At 37.7% G+C, this 22,921-nt stretch overlaps 1 protein-coding gene across 1 annotated transcript; it reads left to right on the top strand.

Annotated features, from left to right (window-relative positions):
- Positions 1–10,420: 10,420 nt before the first annotated feature.
- On the top strand, positions 10,421–11,587 carry LOC104253252 (beta-1,3-galactosyltransferase 2). The gene is made up of 2 exons (XM_059822164.1): positions 10,421–10,567; positions 10,634–11,587. Exons 1-2 carry the CDS (start codon positions 10,421–10,423, stop codon positions 11,585–11,587), a joined length of 1,101 nt encoding a protein of 366 aa, XP_059678147.1.
- The last annotated feature ends 11,334 nt before the right edge of the window (positions 11,588–22,921 follow it).

Raw genomic sequence — 22,921 nt, forward strand, 5'->3', positions numbered from 1 at the left:
TTATGTATTTTTGTATCTTCTCCTTATTTTAGAACTGAAACATGATGCAGTGTTTTTGAAACAATTATGCCAGAGGACAAACACCCTTGCATCTGGATTTGCAGATGTCTTTGGCCAAGTTAGATGATGAGTAGTAAGTAGATCACTATGCTGGTATTTCTTTGGAATTGTCTAAAAATGAGGATTTAATCTGGGTGGAATTTGTGGCATAATTTTCTAGGCAGGATATAATTCTTTAAATACACCAATTTTTCTTAACAAGCCCTATATGAAGGTGATCTTTCCCCTAACATTTAAGGGGGCTTATCTGTAGAGGCTTAAAAAAGAACCACAAACCTGAAAATCTAGGTTGTAAAACCTGTGCCTGGATCAGATAGCTCCTGCTCAGCAATCCTGGGAGCACCAATGCTCCAGTGGTCAACATCACCTTGGTCTCCTTGAAATACAATGTAGCTTTAGATAGTGAAAATATTTTACAGAATCACAGAATCACTAAGGCTGGAGAAGACCTGTAAGATCATCAAGTCCAACCATCAACTGACACCACCATGCCCACTAAACCATGTCCCACAATGCCTCATCCAGACATTCCTCCTTCCAGTGAGGGTGACTCCACCACCTCCCTGGGAAGCTTAGTCCAGTGTGTTACCACTCTCTCAGTAAAGAACTTTTTCCTAATATCCCGTCTGAATCTCCCCTGGCGCAACTTGAGGCCATTTCCTCTTGTCCTGTCACTCATCACTTTGGAGAAGAGACCAACACCCACCTCTCTACAACGCCCTTTCAGGTAGTTGTAGAGAGCGATAAGGTCTCCCCTCAGCCTCCTCTTCTCCAGACTGAACAACCCCAGTTCCCTCAGCCGCTCCTCATAAGACTTGTGCTCCAGACCCCTCACCAGCTTCGTTGCCCTTCTCTGGACACACTCCAGCACCTCAGTGTCTTTCTTGTAGTGAGAGGCCCAAAACTGAACACAGTATTCGAGGTGCGGCCTCACCAGCACCGAGCACAGGGGCACGATCACCTCCCTGCTCCTGCTGGCCACACTGTTTGTGATACAGGCCAGGATGCCGTTGGCCTTCTTGGCCACCTGGGCACACTGCTGGCTCATATTCAGCCGGCTGTCGATCAACACCCCCAGGTCCTTTTCTGCGGGGGAGCTTTCCAGCCACTTGTCCCCAAGCCTGTAGCGTTGCCTGGGGTTTTGTCTGTTCACTAGCTGCCTGAGCCTAAAAAATTTGGAAAAAATGAAATGTTGCTGTAGTTGTAGATGGAGTGTCATTTTCACCATGGTCACAGGATGGCATCATTACAAAACCCTTCATATCAAGTAAACTAGAAAAACAATTTTGTATGTAGGAGCGTTTTATCTATTTTGCTGTTGCTTAGACCTATGAGAGTGTTCAGAGCTTTAATACAAGCAACTCTGTTTGCCTTTAAATTATTACATGAAATGATGTACTTGTATACGTCTTGTCAAATATCTTCTGTGATGTAGTGTATAAATAAGAAATAATCAATTTGGCCTAATAGGGGGGTTAGTGCTCTGTCTATAGTCACAACGGCTGACGCAATGATTACACAGGTTTCTTAAACCAAACTCCAGAAAAAGGCCCAAGTGACTATAATGGAAACTACAACATTTCTGTAATCTATGTAAAAGCATTGCAAGTTTACTGAAGTATTTATTGCTTTGTGAAAAATAAAGGGCAACTATGCTCTCATTTTTGGATAAGCAGTAAAGGATTTAATGACAGGGTGCTTGTCACTGTTGTTAGTGAGTGGGGCAGAATCACTGGATAAGGAGCTATGATGCAGATGAAACTACCATGAGGGGATTACATAAACATCTAGAAAACCAGTCTCAGAGACTACCTTGCAGTGATTTCTTATGAAAATGGAATTCTATATTAACCAGGGCTTCACAAGGGCCTTGGAATAGTATACTAAAATCATGAGGTTGTGATTGGTAAAGTGGACATTATCTGAGATAGTGAGAAACAAAGGTAGCATATTGGCTAAGCTGACCAGCCATGTGGAAGAGTGTCCCAGAATGGAGCAGGTCACAAGTTACACCTGTTACTGCAGTAGCAGATCACGTGAATCAACAATCTAGTATCTTCAAAAAAGACAAATGTTTTTCTAGACTGTACGAACAGGGAGAAAGCCTGGAGGACGCATGAAGTAATCCTTCTATTCTACTCCCCCAATGCTAGGCTTCACCTGAAGTAATGAGTCCCCTTTGTCCTTTCAGGAAGAGGTCAATCCATTGGAGAGAACTGAAGAGAAGGAATAAGAATGGTTAGAAGTTCAGAAAACATGTCAGAACTGGGGATATAATTGAAGTCTGAGAAGGGACAAGGTAAAAGTTATCAAATGCTCTTCACAGAGAAAAAGAATATTTGTTTTCAATGCTTAAAGAAGTAATGAATTTAAAGTGTAGCATGAGAATGTCAGTTTGGATTAGGAAAATAGGCAGAGTAATGAGGCATTAAATAGATGCTTTGGAAGGTTTTGGGGTCTAAATTATTTAAGTATAGATCAGAAAGGTACAAGCAAACGTTTGTCAGAAATTACTTAGTTAAAACTGATACTGTTTTGGGGCAACTTGTGGTCTAGAAGTCCTGTTAGGGTCTCTCTTTGTTCAGTTTTCTGTGGATGGCTGTACACAAACAGCTCAACACACTCTCATATTCAAAATGGGCCTTAAAACTTGACATGAAAAAAATCTAGGACTTTAAGTTCCAGACCTAGGCCTTTCGCTAGGTGGAGCAAGAGCTCAAGGTCACATTGTGCTGTGAGGTGGTAAACAGCCTTGAATTGTGGGTGAGGTGTGGCTCCATCACATAGTGACCCTGTGACAGTCTGTCACAAAGTCTATGGAAACAAACTATTCCATTAAACAACTAGCTTGCCTCATAATTACCCGAGCAAATGATTTCTTATCCGAAGGGGTTTTGCGCTCACCTGGTTCCCTTTGTTCTACGTAGATGAATAAATATATTTTGTTTGCATCTGACAAAGAACCTAAACCTACGGAGGCTGTCTTCCTTCAGAACTACTGCTCCGCAGTGTTCAACGTCTTTGCTGGTAAGAAGCAGTGTTGTCTTCCGTTCCACTAGAATGGCATTTTGTAAGGGAGACTAGGAAACTGGGACCCTCCATAAATTCCTGAGTGATCCCTGTAGGCATGAATCAATTTTCTCCTGTCTGCATATTGTTAATGATTTCTGAGAATACAATATATTTTAATTTAAAAAAAAAAACAAGGGACATAATAAGGAATAGAAGGATATACCTCATATGTAAATTAACCTCACAGTTCTTAGGTCTAATTGCTGGATGTGACACAGGAAGTAAACAAGGTTTATTAGCTGTGGAAAGTTTCATTCTTATCCACAGAAGGCTTTTTCCCCTTTCCCTCAGTGATAATATATAGCTGAACTGGCACATATTTTGGCATGCTTACGTTACACCTTCATCTATCTCTTATCTCTTCACTATGAAAGCTCTTTCTGGTAAAGACTTTAAAAGTCAGGAACTGTTTTCTGTGTTTGCGGGTTTGTGTTTCTGTCTGATTTGTTTTTAACAAGGCACTGTTCTAATTTAGGCACAAATGCAATATCAAAACAAATAAAAATATTTTAAATATTCAAGAGAATTCCTGGTTTTTCCTACTCTCATAATCAGGGAAAAGAGCTAAGTAAATAGCTTATTTCATTAGCATGGTGTGTAAGATAACGTGAGCAAAAGTACTATAAGGTGCTTACAGTACGTGGTTATGCAAATATCCCTTTGTAGCAAGAAGGGCAAGTACAATAAAACAAACTTTATTACGTTGCATTTTAGGTTTACATCTCTGTATTAAAAATGATAATTTCTAGCAAGACCCAATTAAATTTTCTCTTAAAATGAAGTATTATATCTCAAAGCACACAATGTAGTTGAGGTAGCTTTGACATACTAATCCAGCAGGGATTTTCAGAAGCTAGAGTCTCTTCTCCATATGTATTCCTGTCTTACCTGAGAGCAGAAACATCTGTTCTTAGGTTAGCACTGCTTGGTTGTATACCAGGAAGACTTTTTTTATTTTTCCAATGAATGCTAGGATCTTGATAAAGCCATTTATCAGACTACTGGGGAAATAATATTCTATGATATATATGAAATAGCAATATGAAAATCTAGCAGTGTTTTTGTTTCTATGTCAAAAATTCAGACTTCATGCTAATCTTAATTGCCTTCACCTGAAATAATGGTGTTGGCCACTTCTAAATCAATGACATATTTGCTGTCTTTATTTTTTAACAATTTCTATCACAGTTCTGTTGAATTTACTGCCATGAACCAAACCACACCAGACAACAAAATTGCTGCAGCATTACCAAGATCATCCTCCATACTATGCACCCAAGCACACCCTTGCTTGTATTTCACATAAAGATACACAATATTTCCTTCTTCAGGTCAGTTAACAAGATATGGTCCATTATCTTTGTATGAACTCTACAAGCCTCGGAACAGGACAGATTTATTTGATCTGGTCTTGTCTGCCTGGAGCTTTGTTCTAGCTTTTTTAAGCTGTAACAGCAAATTGTGTAGTGATTTGGTTACTATTACTCTATTAGTTTAACTTTAGTTTAGCTTTCCACAACTATGTGGCCTAACACATAGTTTTATAGTCATTTTGCTTTATTTCTGTGGCAAATAGCTATTCTGTGTTGAGTACTTGTTTACGACCCTAAATTAAAAGTATAGGGTAATACAGAGGATTGTAGGTATGGGATGATGACCGAGGAAAAGTGCCACCAGTAGTTAATTACTTATTGCTATAGGAATGCACCACTGCGAGCTGGGTAAGACTGGATTTAGCCATAACAAAGAGAACAAAGAGGAAATATCCAATGTAAACACAATATGCATAATAAAATCAGGTTTCCCATGGAACTGAGAACCAATGAGGAAACGGGCAGATGTTGTATTAAACAAGCACATGGAAATTAGTACTAGTGGATTCTTGGGTAGGGAAGACACTTCCATGAATATCAGGATGTTCCTTCTGGTAGAGAATGTGGGGCATCATTGACAATTTGCCATAAACCCCTCTCCTCCTCCACCTCCTTCTTGAGAAAATCTGGCACCACTGACTCATAGGACCCCACCAGAGGGGCATTTAAAAAGGTGAGAAAGACATGAGAGAAAAGGGGGAGATACCAGGGACTGGGTGTAGAACTATTTCCCCCCGCCTCCCCCTGCTCTTCTCCGCTCTTTTTGTAATAATTAAATTAAACTAGTAACCGTTTTCTGATGGGACAGCCAAAAAAGTCTTGGCTCCACACATGCAGTGTGTTCCCTTTTTGTCCCGTGACAATTTTTTACATGTAAGAATTTCACTTTGCTTGCATATAAACAGGGAATTGTGCTGTTTATATGTGATTAAATATTTAGTATCCACATTTCCATGTGTACTTTAAGAAAAATTGATAAAGCAGCTAACTAGAGACAAGCAAATGCTAGGATAGTTGTTGCTGTTAAATTCTCCTTTAAGACTATATTTAAATCCGTAGCACACTCATGTAAAGAAAAAGAGAACCTAAAATTCTTCTTCGCTTTTTCACATACTCCTAGTTTAAAAAAAAAAAAAAGTTTTACAAACGTTCCACTAAAAAAAAGTAAATACTGTTTCTGTGCAGAAGTAGCATTTTGATGAGATTTAACTCAGTCTAGGCATAATTTAAATCAGAAAAGTACATATACAAAGATTTTACAGAACACTGGAAAATAAGTACTTTGCACGTCTGTTAAATTGATTCCATATGCTCATTAAGTACTTTAAAGTGTTATTAACGTACTTCTTCAGTGTTTCAGTGTTTTTTTTAAAGTGCTTAATTCCCTTCACAGTTTATTAAGCCATTTGCTGTTCAAATTGCTGTAATCATTGTGATTACGTTATGACACATACCAAGTCATCTATGCAAAATAAAACCTTTCAAATTTTGAAACAACTGAATGCAGATCTTTCCAACAATACATACCAAGACAAAATTTTTTTTCCTCCTCACTTCCTTGTCTCCACCACCGATTCAACTCAAGCCTCAGCAGTATGCATTTGGATGAGTTTATATGTGTAAATGACAGTAGAATTGCCTGGGTTCTCTGGGAGGCCAAATGGTGCTGGTAAAAGGGAGTAGAACTAGCTTTCTGGTCCTTGTGTGCCTTTAAGAAAGCATTTTTTTACCTGTAACCCAAGAATAAATTAGTAGAGCTTGCTTCAAAGGCGAAACTGCAATGTCCCTGCTTCCCTTTAGAACCACTGAGAGCTAGTGTCACTGAGATGCCCAAATTAATCCTCCAAATATTGTGGTACGTAGGTTTGAAATGTAACACAGGTTTCAAAAAAGAGGGGTGAAATGGCTATGGATTCATCTCACTAAGTCCATGGTCATCCCTGGGACTTCTTATAGATCAAGCAGGAGGTGGGGATTGGGACTTCTTGCAATCTAGTCTTCACAGAAGACTGCTTTCTCTGCTGAGCCAGAGGAACTGCAAGGAGATGGCAAAGCACTGAGCAAAGCTGCTCTCCAGGATAGACTGCCTTTATTTTAGGTGGGTGCATCTCCTGCTCTCCTCTCGCTTCCCAGCTCATCCTTTTATGTACGTTTAGTCAATTCGACTAAAAGCCAGCTTAACTAAATTGAAACAAAGTAGTCAAAAGATACTGTGATCTGTTTAGCAACTGGCAATTTTAAATTAAATTAGCTATCTCATGCTTTCTGGCAGCCTTTAGTTTGCATCCTCAAACACATGTATCATTTTCTCAGAAGATTACTTTGAAATTTGCTATTTGTGTGATCACCTTGAAAGGACTGGACTTAAAAACTCATTACTTAAAGAAGCTGGGAAAATATCAAAGCATTGCTAGAATGTGAGGGGTTGGTTTGTCTTATTTTGAAATTCTTCCAAAAATCTGGGATGAGATAGGGTAGAATTAGAACCTGGCAAGGTAGATTTTCACTCATGAGCTGTCAAGTCTGTCTTTTTTAAATAAATAAGAAAAAGATAACATAAACAGGAGTGGCAACAAAAAATACCATATTCATCATCTTTTTTCTAATTCCTTTTCTGTTTTTCTCTACTCCTTTCTATTCTTCTTCCTTTTTATTATTTTAATAAGGCCTAATTCTGGCTTCTTTCAGCATATCTGATGTAATGTTAAATTCTGAACGTAGTTAAATGCATGTGTATGTGAATAATCAGTGTGTCACCGAGGCAACTTAATGCAGTAGCTATTATTCCAACTTTGCTACGTGGTTGGTTTTAGAAAAATAATTTTAACAAATTCTTATTGTTTTGGTTTAATAGTATGGGTAATTATTGTGGGTAAGAATTTATTTTCAAAGTACGTTTCTTTTTTTTTTTCTGGGAAGAATTTTAATAGAAAAAGAGGATTGTATTTTGAGAGCTTGGCATTTTTAAAAGTCGTAAGCAAGATAAGCTACAATTAATTTTTCAGACATATGTACTATTTGCTTTTCTGCAACATGAATTCTCTGCTAATCTTGTAATAACTCTATCAAACTTAAAACAATAAATATTCTAGCTACCTGTCAGAAAAGTCTTCTTAGAAGTTCCTGTTCCTTCCACAACGGAACCAGGATTTCATCTAATAGAATTGCACTGTTAAAACCAACAGTAGTCAAAAAAGACAAAATGTTTTTAGCTTAATCAAGAAAATTGCCACGCAAAAGTACACTTATAACATTGAAAATTGTCTTTTGCTCTCATATTTTCATGTGCTGAAGTTCTCACATTTCAAATAGCAGCAAAGCAATTAGTGGATACAGAAATGCCTCTCACCTTCTGAAGTGGTGCTGCCTACGTTCTTTCTTACATTGCTTTACATTTACTTTGGATTTTGGATCCTGGATATTTAAAATGTTAATATGTCAAAATACAGAGTTTCTAAAGAACTGAAAACATGACAAGGTAGATTGCTAGAGCTAAGGCATTACTCACTGTGTTCTTAATATTTTATGGGTGCATGATACATGTGAGCTGCATTAGTTGAACTACTGACCAGTTTGTAATAGAATATGCTTATGCCCTTTTTCTCTCAAACTTAGAGCAGTTGGACATTTCCTGAAGGAATTGTGGCCCTTGAAGAGCTCACACTGGAGCAGATTTTTCTGAACAGGATGAGCAGGAAGGCACCTTAACCCCAAATCCTTTCTGCTGCTGGGTGGGAAGGTAAAGGAGTTAAGTTGAGCCCAGGAAAAGATGGGGGGGAGGTATTGTTTTAATTTTTAGCTTTGTTTCTCAGTATCCGAATGTATTTTAATGAGCAATAAATTAAATTAATTTTCGCCAAGTCTGTTTTGCCCTTGAAGGTATCTGGTAAGTGATCTCCTGTCTTTCTTTTGACTCACAAGCTTTTTCATCCTATGTTCTCCCCTTGTCCTGTTGAGGAGGGGGGAAGTGGGTGGGCAGCTGAGTGGGTGTTTGGATGCTGGCTAAGGGTAATGCACCACACATTTGCATTCAGATTAATCAACATCTGTTTTATCCAGATTAAATTATAATTGAGCATAAGTTCATTTCTTAGTTTACATTTCTATTGCATATTCTAAACTGGCTAAATCCAATCTCATATTATAGACTGTCTCTTCATTGCTAAAAGTAACAGAATGTTTTTTCCCTTTCAAATAGAATGGTAAATGTCCTCGTGCATTTTCCTTTGAGAAGGAAATTCATAATTCCTCTGGAAAAGACTAGGACAGAACCTCAGGGGCCAGTAAGCTTGGCCTCAGGTTTTCCATGGGCACAGAGGTAGGATCCCTGACTCTATTTCAGTCCTTCTAAATCTGTCATTTCTTTGTGAAGCAGCAAGAAACTACTGAAGAATCTGTTCCAAAAATACCATGGTTGTATGATTGGCATGAATCTGCACTTTCAAAGATGATGGTAAGAAGTGTTGAATTTTGCTGTTTGATTGTAAGCTACATGTTGCATCTGTTAAATAGTGTTTTGGCACAAAAAATTTGAAAAACCCTGACTTACTATACTTCTGCAGTTCACTTTGGAATACATGTAGAGAACCCTTCAGAGACCAGTTTGTAAAAAGCAGTTTAATACAGCTAAGTTGCACTTTCTTCCAGATAGCATTCTTGGGTGTTACCAGTTTGTGGTGTGTTGGGTACATGTGATTATCTCCTTCTCACTGCGAACTGTGGTGCATCTTGAAGGCTTACACAAGTTTCTGTATCATGTAATTGAAGGAAGCCAGAATTTGAAACTAGCTACTATAGAAATCACAAAAAAATACCCAAAGCTACAGTATTTTCATTGTTCCAATGTTTAAATTTTACCTGTCCTTGCAGTCTGGATGGATGGGATTGAACTCGTTCAACTGAAGCCATTTAAAATGTATGGATCTAGCCTAAGCCAGTTGTCTAAGTAGTCTTTACAGAGGTGGATGCTGGCAGGGGGCATTTCATTTCATGTAAGACACCTATCTTTTGATGGCTAAGTTCACCTCTGGAAATGCTACCTCTCTGTCTGCGTTAACATTTTGTATAGCCTGAACAATCACTTTCAACCATTAATCTAACTTTTAAATGGTCAAAGGTACCTGCCCTTTGATTTATCACGATAGTCTCCAAGGCTGTGAATTCATTGGCAATCATAATCTTTCATTAGCTTTGGATTTTTCTGTTACTCAGTAACATTGTGTAAAGCTTACATCAAGTTAAGCTATCTTTCTTCTTTTTTTATAACCTAGAAGGGAGTGTTGTAGCAATTGGAATAGTAACTTTAAATTTTTTACTTTAAATGCGTATCTTTTTAGCGTGTTTTAATAAATGCATGCATTTGAAATAGACTATATAGTCTACATTCTAGCATACCTCTTATGTGTTCAGTACCCTGCTATTAGTTTTGAAGACAACCATATTGAAAGATTGATAGGTATTTTACATATATATAAATATTAAAATATTGATTGTAATATTGGATTAAATTCACATTTATATTTTACTTATATGCCAATATCTAAATATATATCTGAATAAGTTCTGTTCTATCTGAGAAAATTTTTATTTTTAATACTGTATTTATTTAGTTTTAGTTATTTCTTACTGTATTTGTCACACTGTATTTCTCTTAGGAAGAAAAGCCTGAAAATGAAATAATGAATTTTTTTAAAGATTTTTTTTCTTCTATGAAAATTTTTACAATTTCTTCTAAGATAAAATAATGGGATACTTTTAATTAAAAAAAAAAAGGAATCCTGAAGCATCAGAAGCCTGCAGATTGCTTTTATCTTCTTGTGTCACTGAGGAAAACAATCACAAATTAACTGCTCTTCTGACAAAATATCTGTCTGATTAAAAAAACGCTTTTTGTGCATCCTCCCAAAGCTGCCAACATGACCTACTGTAGTGGATTCTTCTCCTCTCCTTGGGATTGCACCAAGAGAAATATTTTCCTGATTGTCTCCATCTCTTTTACAGCAATATATTTGATTTTCTATTTTTTGAATTCTGGTCACCTTGCTGTTCTAACTGAAACTAAAGTTCAAAACAACGGTGACATAGAAGAAAAAGACATACTTTTTACCAAAAGGTATGATAATCTTCAGATGGAAACTGAAAATATTTTACATAAAAACATTATTTCAAAATTCAAACAATTCTTATGGAAAGAAAATGGAGAACTACGAGCTGAAAATGAGAAATTTCGGAATAAAACCAGATCCACTTCAACACGGTCATTTAAATTCATTATTAGTGAAAAAGAGAAGTGTAGAGACAAAACACCTTTCTTGATATTGCTAATAGCAACTACAGCTGCTGAAATTCAGCACAGAAATTCCATCAGAAAAACTTGGGGAAATGAATCTGTGGTTCCAGGAGTTGAAGTTATTCGGTTGTTTATGCTGGGCCTTGAGAGCAAGGGTCCAAATGAGGTCATACTGAGAGAAAGCGAGCAATATCATGATATTATTCAACAGGACTTCCTGGACACTTACCATAACTTAACTCTTAAAACTTTGATGGGCATGAAGTGGGTTGCTTCTTATTGCAGTGGTGCAAGCTTTGTTATGAAGACAGACAGTGATGTTTTTGTTAATACAATATACCTAATAGAAAAGCTCCTCAGGCCTCTTTCACCTGCTCCACAAAATTATTTCACAGGCTGTCTTATGAAAGGACATAAGCCTATTCGGAATATAAAAAGTAAATGGTACATATCAGAAGAAGAATACCCAGGTGACAAATACCCTCCTTTTTGTTCAGGAACTGGCTACATCTTTTCTGGAGACCTGGCTTCAAAAGTTGTCAATGCTTCAGTAACGATAAAATTTATACATTTGGAAGATGTTTATGTAGGGCTCTGTCTTAATGCAAAGGGAGTACAGATAGTACCTCCACCTCATCAGTCATTGTTTAACATATACAAGGTCCCATTTTCTCCTTGTCTGTACAATAATATAATTACATCTCATCACATCGGGACAAATGAGCACATATTCTATTGGGAAACACTGCAAAAGGAGAAGCACATATGTCAGACAGAACAGAAAGGCCCATAGCAGAGAGTCCTTTCTTTCTTTGACAATGGACAAAACAGCAGATGTTTTCTTAGAAACAGAGCATCTATGTAGTGATAACTTTCAGGGTTCAGGGACACCCTGAATCAGGGGTACACTTTTTGTATTAGGCTGCATTCAAAGGATTTTTCTTCCATAAAGCAGGCTTTTTTTGTTGACTGAATACTGCTTGGTACCTTACTTTGTTTTGGATGAGACGTCAATTAATTTTTACACTGTTTTAAAATATGGCAAGAGATCATATCAACTACACTGAAGAAAAAGCAATGAAGATGCAATGAAACTTAATTTTTCATTAACAAGTAATAATAAGTTAATGTGTTAATTTTATATTACTCAGATGTAATTAGTCTGCATACCATTACATTTACTCAGATGGCATTTCAATGTGACTGAAGAAGAAAGCATACATGATAACCTATGCTGGTGAATTAGTGATAGAAATATGGATGGAAACTGCTTTTTTTTCAGAAAAAAATCCTAGTATTAGGATTTGTCAGATCTCTATTAGTGCATGCAGCTGCTCTTAGTCATATATAGTCTCTGTAGTCATATATAAAGTCAAAGAACACCTCACACACAAGATACCACTTAGTTGTTATTATGGAGATACAATAAACAAGAGGAAAATGAAACGCTGATGGAGTGTTTTGACAGGGACGTACTAAGTTCCATTCTGGGGTACTCAGCCATGTACAAAATATCCTCATAGCTAAGGAAAAAATAAGATGATGCTTAATAACCTCACAAGCTAAAAGTTTCAGTCAAAATGTCTATGTAAGTAAATTACTTTCCAGATTTCTCTCCAATCAAAAATATAAATTATCTGCTACTCCCAGTAAGAATTAAGAGACCTTTATAATAATTACTGAGTGGGCCAACTGGCTGGATTAATTGAATAGCTAGAAAAAGGTACCTGTAGCTTTGCAGAAGCTTATCCGAGGCATGTGGGAATCAAAATGTCAATCACATAAATACCAAGTACTTCAGCCAGAGCTGAAGTGAGAAAGTGAGAATACAATATATGTGTCCTCACTGTCATTTTATAAGCGTACATTATGATGTTTAATAAAGAAACCTGATTGAATTACATATGACTTCCTGTGGAGAAAATAACCCTTTTCTGCAGTTGCTCAAAAAAATCCAAAAGATACTTCCTTTAGGAAATTCACCTATAGAAATCAAGGTAAAGGACTCAGTTTCTTTTTTTTTTCCTCTTGGTAAGCAAGGTTATTGCTATGTGCTGTCTACTGAGTCCAAAGCTTTGAAGTGTCCAGAGAGTGTGCAAAGGAGAAAAACATGAATTACCCGGAGTCTTGATTAAAATGTCCAATAATGAAATCCTGAAGAAGCTACAACTCTTTTCTCTATGCCATCTTCTAGTTCAAGGTTATGTTACACTGATATGCCAGCAATAGCTTAGCTGATCTGCCCTGGGATAGAGGTAAGGATTAGATTGTACTTTTCATCCCTCCAAATAGAGGGATGGGGGGGGGGGGGGGGGGGGGGGCGGGGGGGCAGGGCAGGCAGCAGGGGGATGAGGACTGGAGACCTCCTGAGCTTCCTTTCAAACAGCATCATCCTGTGATCCTATGATTGTATGACATGATATGATTATAGGAACTTATCTGAAGCATGCTGAGATTCTGAGTGATTGCAGTGGCATTTGGATGAGAACCAAGACACACTCCAGTAATAATAATTCTTACTGAGAAAGGACTTGCTTCAGGATGCTGCCTACTAGAGCTGACAATACTTGCTGATGCAAATTTTCCAATTAAGTCCAAAAAAGAGTGCTTACTTGGAGAAGTTTACTGAGAGTGTCAAATTGATGCATGTATTATGAATACACAGAATACTGTGGGCTCTAACAAACAGGGATGTGTATCTGGCACCAGAAAGAGAACAAGCCATTAAATACTGCTTTGTTTCTAAGCCCTTTCAAAATATTTTTATCTGTCACCAGAACAAAAAAGACTCTTTAAAAAGTGAGTGAGAATTAATTCTACATACGTCATGATAAAAAAGCACTTGAAATTCATGTTTATATTGTTGTGCTTTGAGGAAATCTTTACATTTTATTTTGCAAATGAAATCAACATGCCCTGTGTAAGACATGATGCTGGTTCTTTAAGGCTGGCTGCAGACACAGGTGAGTCTTCTGATTGGGGTCATTTACAAACCGTCCTGGCAGAGATGGTGGTCCCTGTGGGAGAGGTTTGAGCTGCATGATCCTCTCTGCTCTGGTACCATCTTTTTTCAAGAAAGTCTTAATTAAGAGAAGCACTCTTACTGCTGTAGGTGGAAGGATATTGGAAAAATAACATTTCTGCATCGGGTTCCTGCATTCAGGTAAGACTAATCTCAGGAAATACAGGCCCAAGAAGATTACTGTCTTCTGGTTCTGATGCTGGTTGGTAAGAATGTAGTGTGTTTTGCATCCAGAAATAATTTAAAGCTATGTCTGAAAAAGCTAACCGATAATTGGATTTTGTTATTGCCTTTATGGTTGCTGGCATGTTGCTTACTGTTCTTGTTATTACACAGAACTAAAAGAAGCTGTATTTTTGATTTGGTGTCCTGATCTTTATCTTAGCACGTTCTGTACTTTATAAGCTCTTGGAGAAGGGTATAAAACTTTAGGTTAAGTTTTATCTGATTTAGAACAAACATTTGTGTAGTTTAGAGTATAGACATACTCCCTTTGGCCATCCCCTAGTCAGTGCAGTTTTGTTTTTTTAATGGCTGTATTAATCCAAAGTATAGAAGAAAAAAAATACCACTGCAATCTGATTAAAAAGTAATCTCAGATATTATATTGATTTGCATTCATAATTGGGGTTGTTTTTGAAACACTTGCATAACATTTTCAGATGACCAGAGGGCTGTTCTTATGCTGCAGTATGTTCCTCTTCCCTCTAGACATATGAATAAATTATTTGAAGAGGTCAGCCTGAAAACTGAAGTTGCTTGATACAGAGTAGTATTTTATATGCCATAAACACTGCAAGGGCATAGCAAAAATGTAGCAATTGTCCAGTACGTTGAACACCTCAAAGGCCTATGGATTATTTTAATTCTTTGGTCACTGGTTCCATTTAATAAAAAAAGCTTATAATTAGCATATCATAGTTGATTGGTCTTCAGCTGTATTGAACTCATTTTACACAAATTCACAAATTCCTTAAATGCTTTTAGGAAATGTTTATCACCTCTACTATAATGTGATGGAGGCTGTGCAAACAGTAGCTCTTCAGATGGCAATAACGAAATCATACTAGGGGTGGCAGTTGTGGATTTTATATACAAGTCATATGTAGCTGCAGTATTGTTGCTGATAAATGTTTTCAGGTAGTCAAATATGTAACAAGAGGGAAGGTAAATAAAGCATCTGCGTATGTTTCTAGCCATCATTTGTATCTTGATCTAGTCTCTTCTTACTTTTCTTTTTTTAAAGCTGGTAATGAGGAAGTTCCATATAGTGATCTAAGGACTTCCCTGCAGAAACAAGCCCTGTTACAGTCCAAGTAATTAACATTGTATCTTCCTTGCCCTGCCAAAATAAATTTAAAAAAAAAAAAAAAAAAAGCCAGAGGAAGCTACACCTATTGTCTGTTTGTCTACTGGGGTGTGAAGCTTCTCTGCATTTGATGCAGCTGGGCTGCACTGGCCAGGTAATCTGCGCAGAGAAATTGAAGTAGTGTATTAGTGGGAATACGTAGCACCTGAGATGAATTTGAGGGATAGGTCCATAGCTTGATGGAGGACCAGGTGGTAAGCAGTTAGAAAATCCAGAGCATTTGTATGTCTCTTGTTTTAGAATAGTGCCCCTAGTCCTTGGGAGAAGGGGGTTGTGACTGTGGCAAAGCCTAAGTAATTCGTAAGCATTGCTCAAACTGCTTCTGTGACAATTCTCTTGGGGTAGAATTGGCATCTTACCCAGGTGTACAGCATAAGATTTTCTTTACAAGCACTAATGTCCTGCAACAGTTTCCTGGTTCAGCTGCTACCTACTTGCTGGTATGTAGAAGACCCATCTGGTGACTTGTAGTTCCTGAGGCCTCAAAACATTCTTCTACTGAAAAGCTTCTGCACTGGGTCGCATTTTCCTTTTTGGTTCTCCATTTCATTATTTTGCTGCAACTATGTCAAGCTTTTTTGCTTGCCTTTTTTTTCTCGTAATTTATACACATGTATATATTTTTGCGAGGTGTTTTTAACATGTTTGTAGCTTATAGACAGATGCTGATGCCTTGTTCTAATAGCAAGACTATCTCCAGACCTTCTTTATGCAAAGCCTCATCCTATGTGTCGGTTGGAGACAGGCCGTAAGACAAATAGTGGGGCAGGAGCAGGGGATACCTGATATGAGACTTGCATCTAAACACTGGTGGAATGTAGCTTTGTAGCAGTTTTGCATTGTTAGAATTTCAGTGCGCGTGCATGCAGCCACTGTGAGAAGCCTCAAGTTCCTTAGCAGTCCTGCTTTGACCTCTGCTTAACTGATGACACAAACAGAACTTTATATGCATTAAAACAATCATACTTAGTAAGTTTGGTTTTGCTGAAATAGGGCTTAGTTTGACAGGCAGCAGTTATCTGTCTAAATTCACGTCTGAGCTAACTTACTAACTTTCTAGCTAGCATAGTGGGATATGGGTATATTTTAAATATAAGACGACTTCTAATGTTTATTCCATCCCGTCATTGTCAGTGGTCTAAGTGTAAGGAGCATCTATGGATAATATATTTGGATGCCTCATACAGGCAGACTAGTATAAATACTGAAGCATAAGCAATATGTGTTCTTGATTAAAGCATCTGTAGAGACCAACAGTGTGCCCAATAACTGAGCAATTAAAACTGGCATTGGGGAAAGCTATTGCTGTAGACCATTCCACAGTTCAATCATATTCTAAGAAAAACTCCTTTCACTGGCACTGAATTTTCCATCTAGGTGGAAAAAACTGAAGCACTAAAAACGTGTTTCCTGTCTCACTATCCCCAAACAGGACAGTGAGCTTGCAAATGTGCCAGCTGATATGGGGCAGCAACTACAGTCCTGAGAACTGTATTAGTCCAGCTTAATCACAACTGTGGAACGCTCTCATAGGTAAGAACAATTACGAAAATGGACTTAAATACTTTGATCTAACTGATTTGTCTGGACGAACTATATCTGCCTGTAGATTCTTGTACTAGATGTGTATAGAAACTATAGTTGTACTAATTTTCAGTAGTGGAGTAACTGGGACTAAAATCAATGGCATGTTCTACCTCATTTCCTCCATTAAGTTTTATGCTTTAGAATTAACTTCTGCTTTCTGTGATATTTATATGAAGTATAAGTTGAAGCTATCACTTTGAACTTCAGCCGTTATTCTGGTTTGTGATTATGATTTGTTTCTTAGATTGCCTAATCCCTCATAAAGCTTTCTGAGGACTGGCCGATCTCGCCCCGCCCCCCCCCCCCCCCCCCCCCGCCCATTTTATCCTGATTGCTGAGAGTTTTGCTGCAACTTCAATTACGTGTTCATTCTTAGTTTATGTCCAAAAAAGACCAAAATGCCATCTACAACATTGTAGATAAGAAAATCTGAAACTTGAAGCTGATGTAGATATCATGTTCTTGGTATTTCTTATACAGTGTTGTTGAGAAAATGTGTTAAACCGTGCCATGTTTTAATCTAGATCACATTCCTATGGTGTAAATGGTCTCAGCTATGTTGCTTTGCCTTGTGTTGAATCCACCCAAGTGGTGATGTTCCTGATAGACAAGAAGCTTCTCAAAGGACTTTCTTATTCCTTTCAACATATTTTCTTTATTTGAGTTAGGTAAGGAAGAGTCACTCAGGAGAAAGTCAGTTCTTCCTTTTGACAAATACCAAGTGACAATTTTCAAGTTTTAATTGGAGATATGTAGAGCAAGCATTGAGTCAGCTTGGGCAGGCAGGGAGGAAGGGAGCAAGAACAAGTATCTTGGCCATTATTTCTTTATCTGAGAAGACACAAGTCTAGAGAAACTTATCCTTTTTTATAGTGCTAAAAAGGTAATGTTACGAAAACAACCTTCCCTAATCATTCTATCAGTCTTTCTAGTGTGAAAGTGTATTAACTTTGTTATATATTAGTTCACATTATACACTGCAATGTAATGAAGTAGTGGAATTTTGCTGGAGACTTTGGTATTGTTCATGCTTAAGTCAAACTAAAGGACAGCCTTGCCCTGGAAATATGGACTTTGCTTCTCAGAATCTTAGAGCTCTCCATGAAGGATAAAAGATACCCCTGGACAACCAAGGTAACACTTGCATCCTGGCCCCTCTAATGCATCTTTGAAATCCTCCAAGCATTGTCTGACATCATAAATAAGTATCTATAGCAAGACTGACTCCCAGGACATCTGGATCAATAGACAAGCAGCAAGAATGCTGCAGAAATATAGTTGCTTTTGCACAAAAGGAAAAGAACAGAAAAAGAAAGCTAGTCTCTTAGCAGCAGCGTTGAATAATAATCCTAGATTAAGGGAGCGAAAGTGCAGAGATGTCCAAGGTGGGGCAGAGGAGAAAATTTTCAAAGCAAGGGATCTCAAGGAACCAGAGACTGCTGTAATTATTGTGGACAAGAAGGCCATTGGAATGGGAGTGCTTGGTATGACCAAAAAAAAAAAGCCTCGCAAAAGGACCTCTGAATCCTATGCTGCAATCTTTCCCTGCTCTATACACCAGGGGCAGCTACGTTTCACCCAGAACTGGCGGTTAGTGGTGACCTATTGCACAGTCACTATAGGAGCCTCTAAATATGAAATATTTCCCCCTTCTTATGAGAATTTGGTCTTAAACGTTTTGATTAATGAACATAATTACCCTTGTCTAATACATACAGTGGATACTTTTTCTACCTTAAATCAGTATACCTATTCATCTGGACTCTCAAGACCTTTTTGCATTTACCTGGGGAAAGCTGCAGCTAACATGGACAAAGCTCCCTCAGGGCTTCACTGGGTCCTCCACTATTGTTTTAAAATTTTAGTAAAAGTTTTACAGGATGTTGCGTCTAAAAAATGGATCTGTTTTTGACACTATGTTGATGATTTCTTAGTAGCCATGGAATCTTGTATAGCTGACACCTGTACCTTACATTAAGCAATGTAATAAGCTGAACCCTGCAACTATCCTCCCTTTACCTGGGGAAGGAACAACACAACATGATTGTGTAGTAATAACCCATGAAGCTGAAAAAAACCAAACCTCTAATATTCTAATGGATGTGCCATTTCCAGATCCTGACCTTGAACTGTGTGTAGACAGGTCCTCATATTATCTGAACGGTAACCAAGTTACAGGTTATTCAGTAACTACTGAAGATAAGGAAGCGGAGGCTTCACCACTCAGTCTGAAGCTGAGTGCACAAGCAGCAGAAATGATTTAGTTAACAAAGGTTTGTCAGGAGTCCAAAGAAAAGACTGTAAATATACCGCTTCTCTGTTTGCATTTGGAGTCTGCCACACCACTGGACAGTTATGGAAGCAATGAGGGTTTATAACTTCTAGTGGGAGTTAATACTGACCTGTTAAAAGCTATATGATAGCCAAAGAAACTAGCTATCACTCATTAGCCAGACCATACTGACAAAAGGACAAAAGCAGAAACAGGAAATGAGAAGTTTTATTATGATTAGTAATTGGTAGTGTGGGTGTTAGTGATTAGTCAAATCATGTTGTACCTGAATGCTATAAAGGTATAAGAGCCATTTGTAGCACCACATTTGGGGTGCCCCAGTTTGGCTGGGACATCTCATGCACATGAGTACATACGTACTCTTTTAATTCTACACTTTGCGTCCCAGCCTCTTGGTTGGCGTGGGCCAGTTGCGAATTTTTGTAACAGTACACAGTCTAGATTTTTATAGAACAAATAGAAAACTTTAGTTCATAGAAACTTCAAATGCTTGTTTTTAACTTTATGAAGTAGAAATATTTGCCTTTTCAAGCTTCTTGAGAGGCTGTGGGAGTTTATGCCTGTGTTGAATTACCATTACTGACAGCATTCTTGCATTAATAGTGGAGGCAATAATGAAGTATATAACAAAATCATTATTAATATGATGCAATGCATATTCTGCATCAAGCACAAGGAACAGTGGCTGAAAATCTGAAGTGCAGCTCTTTAGACATTTATTCAATGTATGTCTGTTTCAAAGTGGGGTGGGCTCTGTCAAATATAATATCAAGAATATGCAACAATATTTTATGCAGATTGCTTTATTTTATAATTCTGCATTTACATCACTGCCTTGAAAAAGTATTTTTTATAACCTTGTACAACTTGATGTCACTACATGGTGCTGCTTGGTTTTTATTAATTCATTTCCAGATTGTACTGACTGATTTCCCTCAGATATCAAGTGGAATTCAGTGCAGCAAAACCTCATGCATCAGTACTCCAAAATTACAGAATGGTTGCTGTCAGCCCTAGCTGACTAGAAACTACAGAACTGTGGGTTACTTCTGGTGCACTTGATGTCATTTCAGTTTTCCTCCACTGCTGAAGCCTGAAATCTGTTTGTTCTTAGCATTTTATTAGTGCATTGGTAAACAAAGACGTATAAGAAATATTCAGTAATATATACACTTGCATACTTTAAAGTTATTAAAGAGTAGTTGTAGTAGGAAGCTGTTTGTGGGAGGGGAAATACGTATGCTGGGAAATAACTGTTCTTTTCCAAGTTGAAGTGTCATGAAAACGTCACCAATTCATTCTACTGCAGGTTTTAAAAACTCAAACTGTATGCTTTCTACTTGGTATGTGAATTAATGCATGTTCTGGAATTGGAGTGAAATAGTTAAGGAAACACACTGCATTCCACTGAAACACTTTTTGTGACTTTTTATTGCAGAATAGGTAACACGTTTTCATAGGTAGATCTCGCTTTGCTGGAGAATTCCCTTGTGAGAATGAAGTAATTATTATCTGCTATCGCTTTCTTCACTGGGATTGTGACTTTGGGTACCAAATTGCTTGGTATGTGTTAAAGTAGTGTTGGGGAAGATAGGGATCCTTGAGTTATTGGTAGAAGTGAGTCAGGAGGAAAAAAAAATACAGTTAAGCACAGATTGAAATAATCCTTTTTTTTTTTTGATTGAGAGAAACAAAATAGGTTATCTGGCCATCTGACCTTTGACAACTGGTTTAGGAATAAATATTTTGCTTATGTCAGTGTTCATAGCTCTAAATTTCTCCATCTACTGAGTGAACTATGACCTGACAAAACTCGTCTGTTAAACAGTCATTTGGACCTGCTGATTCTAGAACTTCCATTATCCCTTCTCCAGCACCAAGCATGGAGATTACTGTTCCTCAATCTGGTCTCCAGTCCAGCTAGACTTGAGTTATGTTTCTGATCATCGTGACAAGAAGAAAGCATGTGAACAAAAGATTGCCTGTAGGATGTCCATTGAAGAATCGCCTCCCTGGCCACCGAAGGAACGTGCATACTGTCTCATTCAGTGTTAATGGAGAGGTGCTTAGGATGGTTCTTGAAAGATCTGAATCACACTAAAATGGGGTCTGTCTGCGAAGATATGCCAGAGGATGCGCAAAGCTGTTCTGCTTTCAACATGAAAGGCAGTATATATTTGAACTTTGTGGTATATTATTCATGGGGTTTTAGGACTTCGGCTTCATAAGAAGCTGCTGTTAGTTTTTATTACCTTGTCTTCCAGCAGATTTTGAAGAGAACCAAGTACTTTGTCCAGAAAGATTGCCTTTCATTCATTTTAGAGACTGCAGGTGTCTCCAGCTGTCTTTGTGTTTGCTTTAGCAAATCTTCTGGGGCTAAAGAGCAATGAGAAATTCATTAAGCCTGGAGAAATATCAGGTCACATTACATGCTACTATTCAACTCTGGCTGAGTAGCAATTCTGCTGAGTAGGGTGGAAAAATGGATACACCTGACTGCTTGTTTCTACTGCTTTATAGGCTGTTAAATGCAAGACATCAAGTCCTAGCTATAGATCCTTGTGGCAGAGAGTCCTTAAATCTGTGGCTGGTACTATAGGCAGTGTAGAGGGACAGGGAATGCCTGTGAACGGTGTGTCAATCACACTGAAAGCAGAGTATCTAGCTTGCCAGCTGAAGGGTAGGCATGTTTCTGGAATCTTGTCTGCCTGCTTGAGACTCTGTTAGAAAGGCCTTCAGTATGAAACAAAGGATCCTTCTAATATTTTGGAGGGAACATTTTTAAGAAACTTGTATTTTTTGAAAATATTCAACTGGAATACAGTCTTCTCGCTGAAGGCATTAAAAATAGGAAGTTATTCACACTGCACGTCCAGTCTCTTCTGGGATAACTTCTCTGACAGGTCTCGGTCAAGATCCTGTACAATATACTGTTTTTTTTTAAAGAAAACTGTAGACTTCAGTCAGCGCAGCTGTTTCAGTTGCTTCTCTTTTTCCACAGTGCCCAGAGGGAATATTTGAAATACTTTTGTTTTTACCTGTGAATAATGTGATAAATGACTAGTGTGTGTGGAAAACCACTGAACAATAATGCACTCTATGCAGAATTGCTGAAACCCTTCTGAACCATGATGCCTCTTTAATATGCCAATATAAAAAAAATTGATGAGAAACACTACTTTCCAGTTATCCTTTTTCCTTTTGAAAGTGGTACTCTTGGTCTTCTGATGGCTTCAGTCCCCTCTGAGACCTTTGTGAATTTTTCTACAATTGTGGCTTTAGGATTTCTGACTTAATATGGAACAGATTAATTAAGTTTTTGAAGAATTAAAAAGAAGGGAGGGAATAACAGCAGATTTGCTGTCATTCCTAATATGAATGTGACTTGATTTTCAACATCCTTACAATGGTGATAAGCATACTCGCATCCATGAGTTGTTCACTGGACAACTTGGGTTTTTTTTTTCAGAAATAAATTGTAGTTGTTCTACCAAATAATATAGAAGAGAATATAAATTATTTTGACTACATTTTTATATATATAGGACATCAAGGGAATTAAAAGAATAATCAGTTTTTCCATTGTCAGCTACCTGCCAAATTTCTTGTACTGGTTCTATATGGACAATTGTAACAGTAGGGTTTTTACCTTAAGCGTGCTCTTCTGCCTTTGTGACAGATGGCAAAAAAAGAATGTGATTTTTGGAAGATCATGTACAGGCATGCTTAATTCTGTAGAAAGCTTGACCAATTGTGGCATTCTTGTATGTGTAGACTAGAGATTCTGTAGCAGCCTCAGATGTTTCATACGCTAGCAGATACTTTCTTGAGTACTTAATGCCAAAACAGAGTCTTC

The sequence above is a fragment of the Gavia stellata genome, chromosome 10 (genome assembly GCF_030936135.1).
Source record: "Gavia stellata isolate bGavSte3 chromosome 10, bGavSte3.hap2, whole genome shotgun sequence".
NCBI lineage: Eukaryota > Metazoa > Chordata > Aves > Gaviiformes > Gaviidae > Gavia > Gavia stellata.

Bases quoted from the DNA above. Each gene is read 5' to 3' on its own strand.
- LOC104253252 (XM_059822164.1), top strand. From the start codon at position 10,421: ATGACCTACTGTAGTGGATTCTTCTCCTCTCCTTGGGATTGCACCAAG. The intron at 10,568-10,633 runs GTTCAAAACAAC...GATAATCTTCAG, and splicing joins CTGTTCTAACTGAAACTAAA to ATGGAAACTGAAAATATTTT.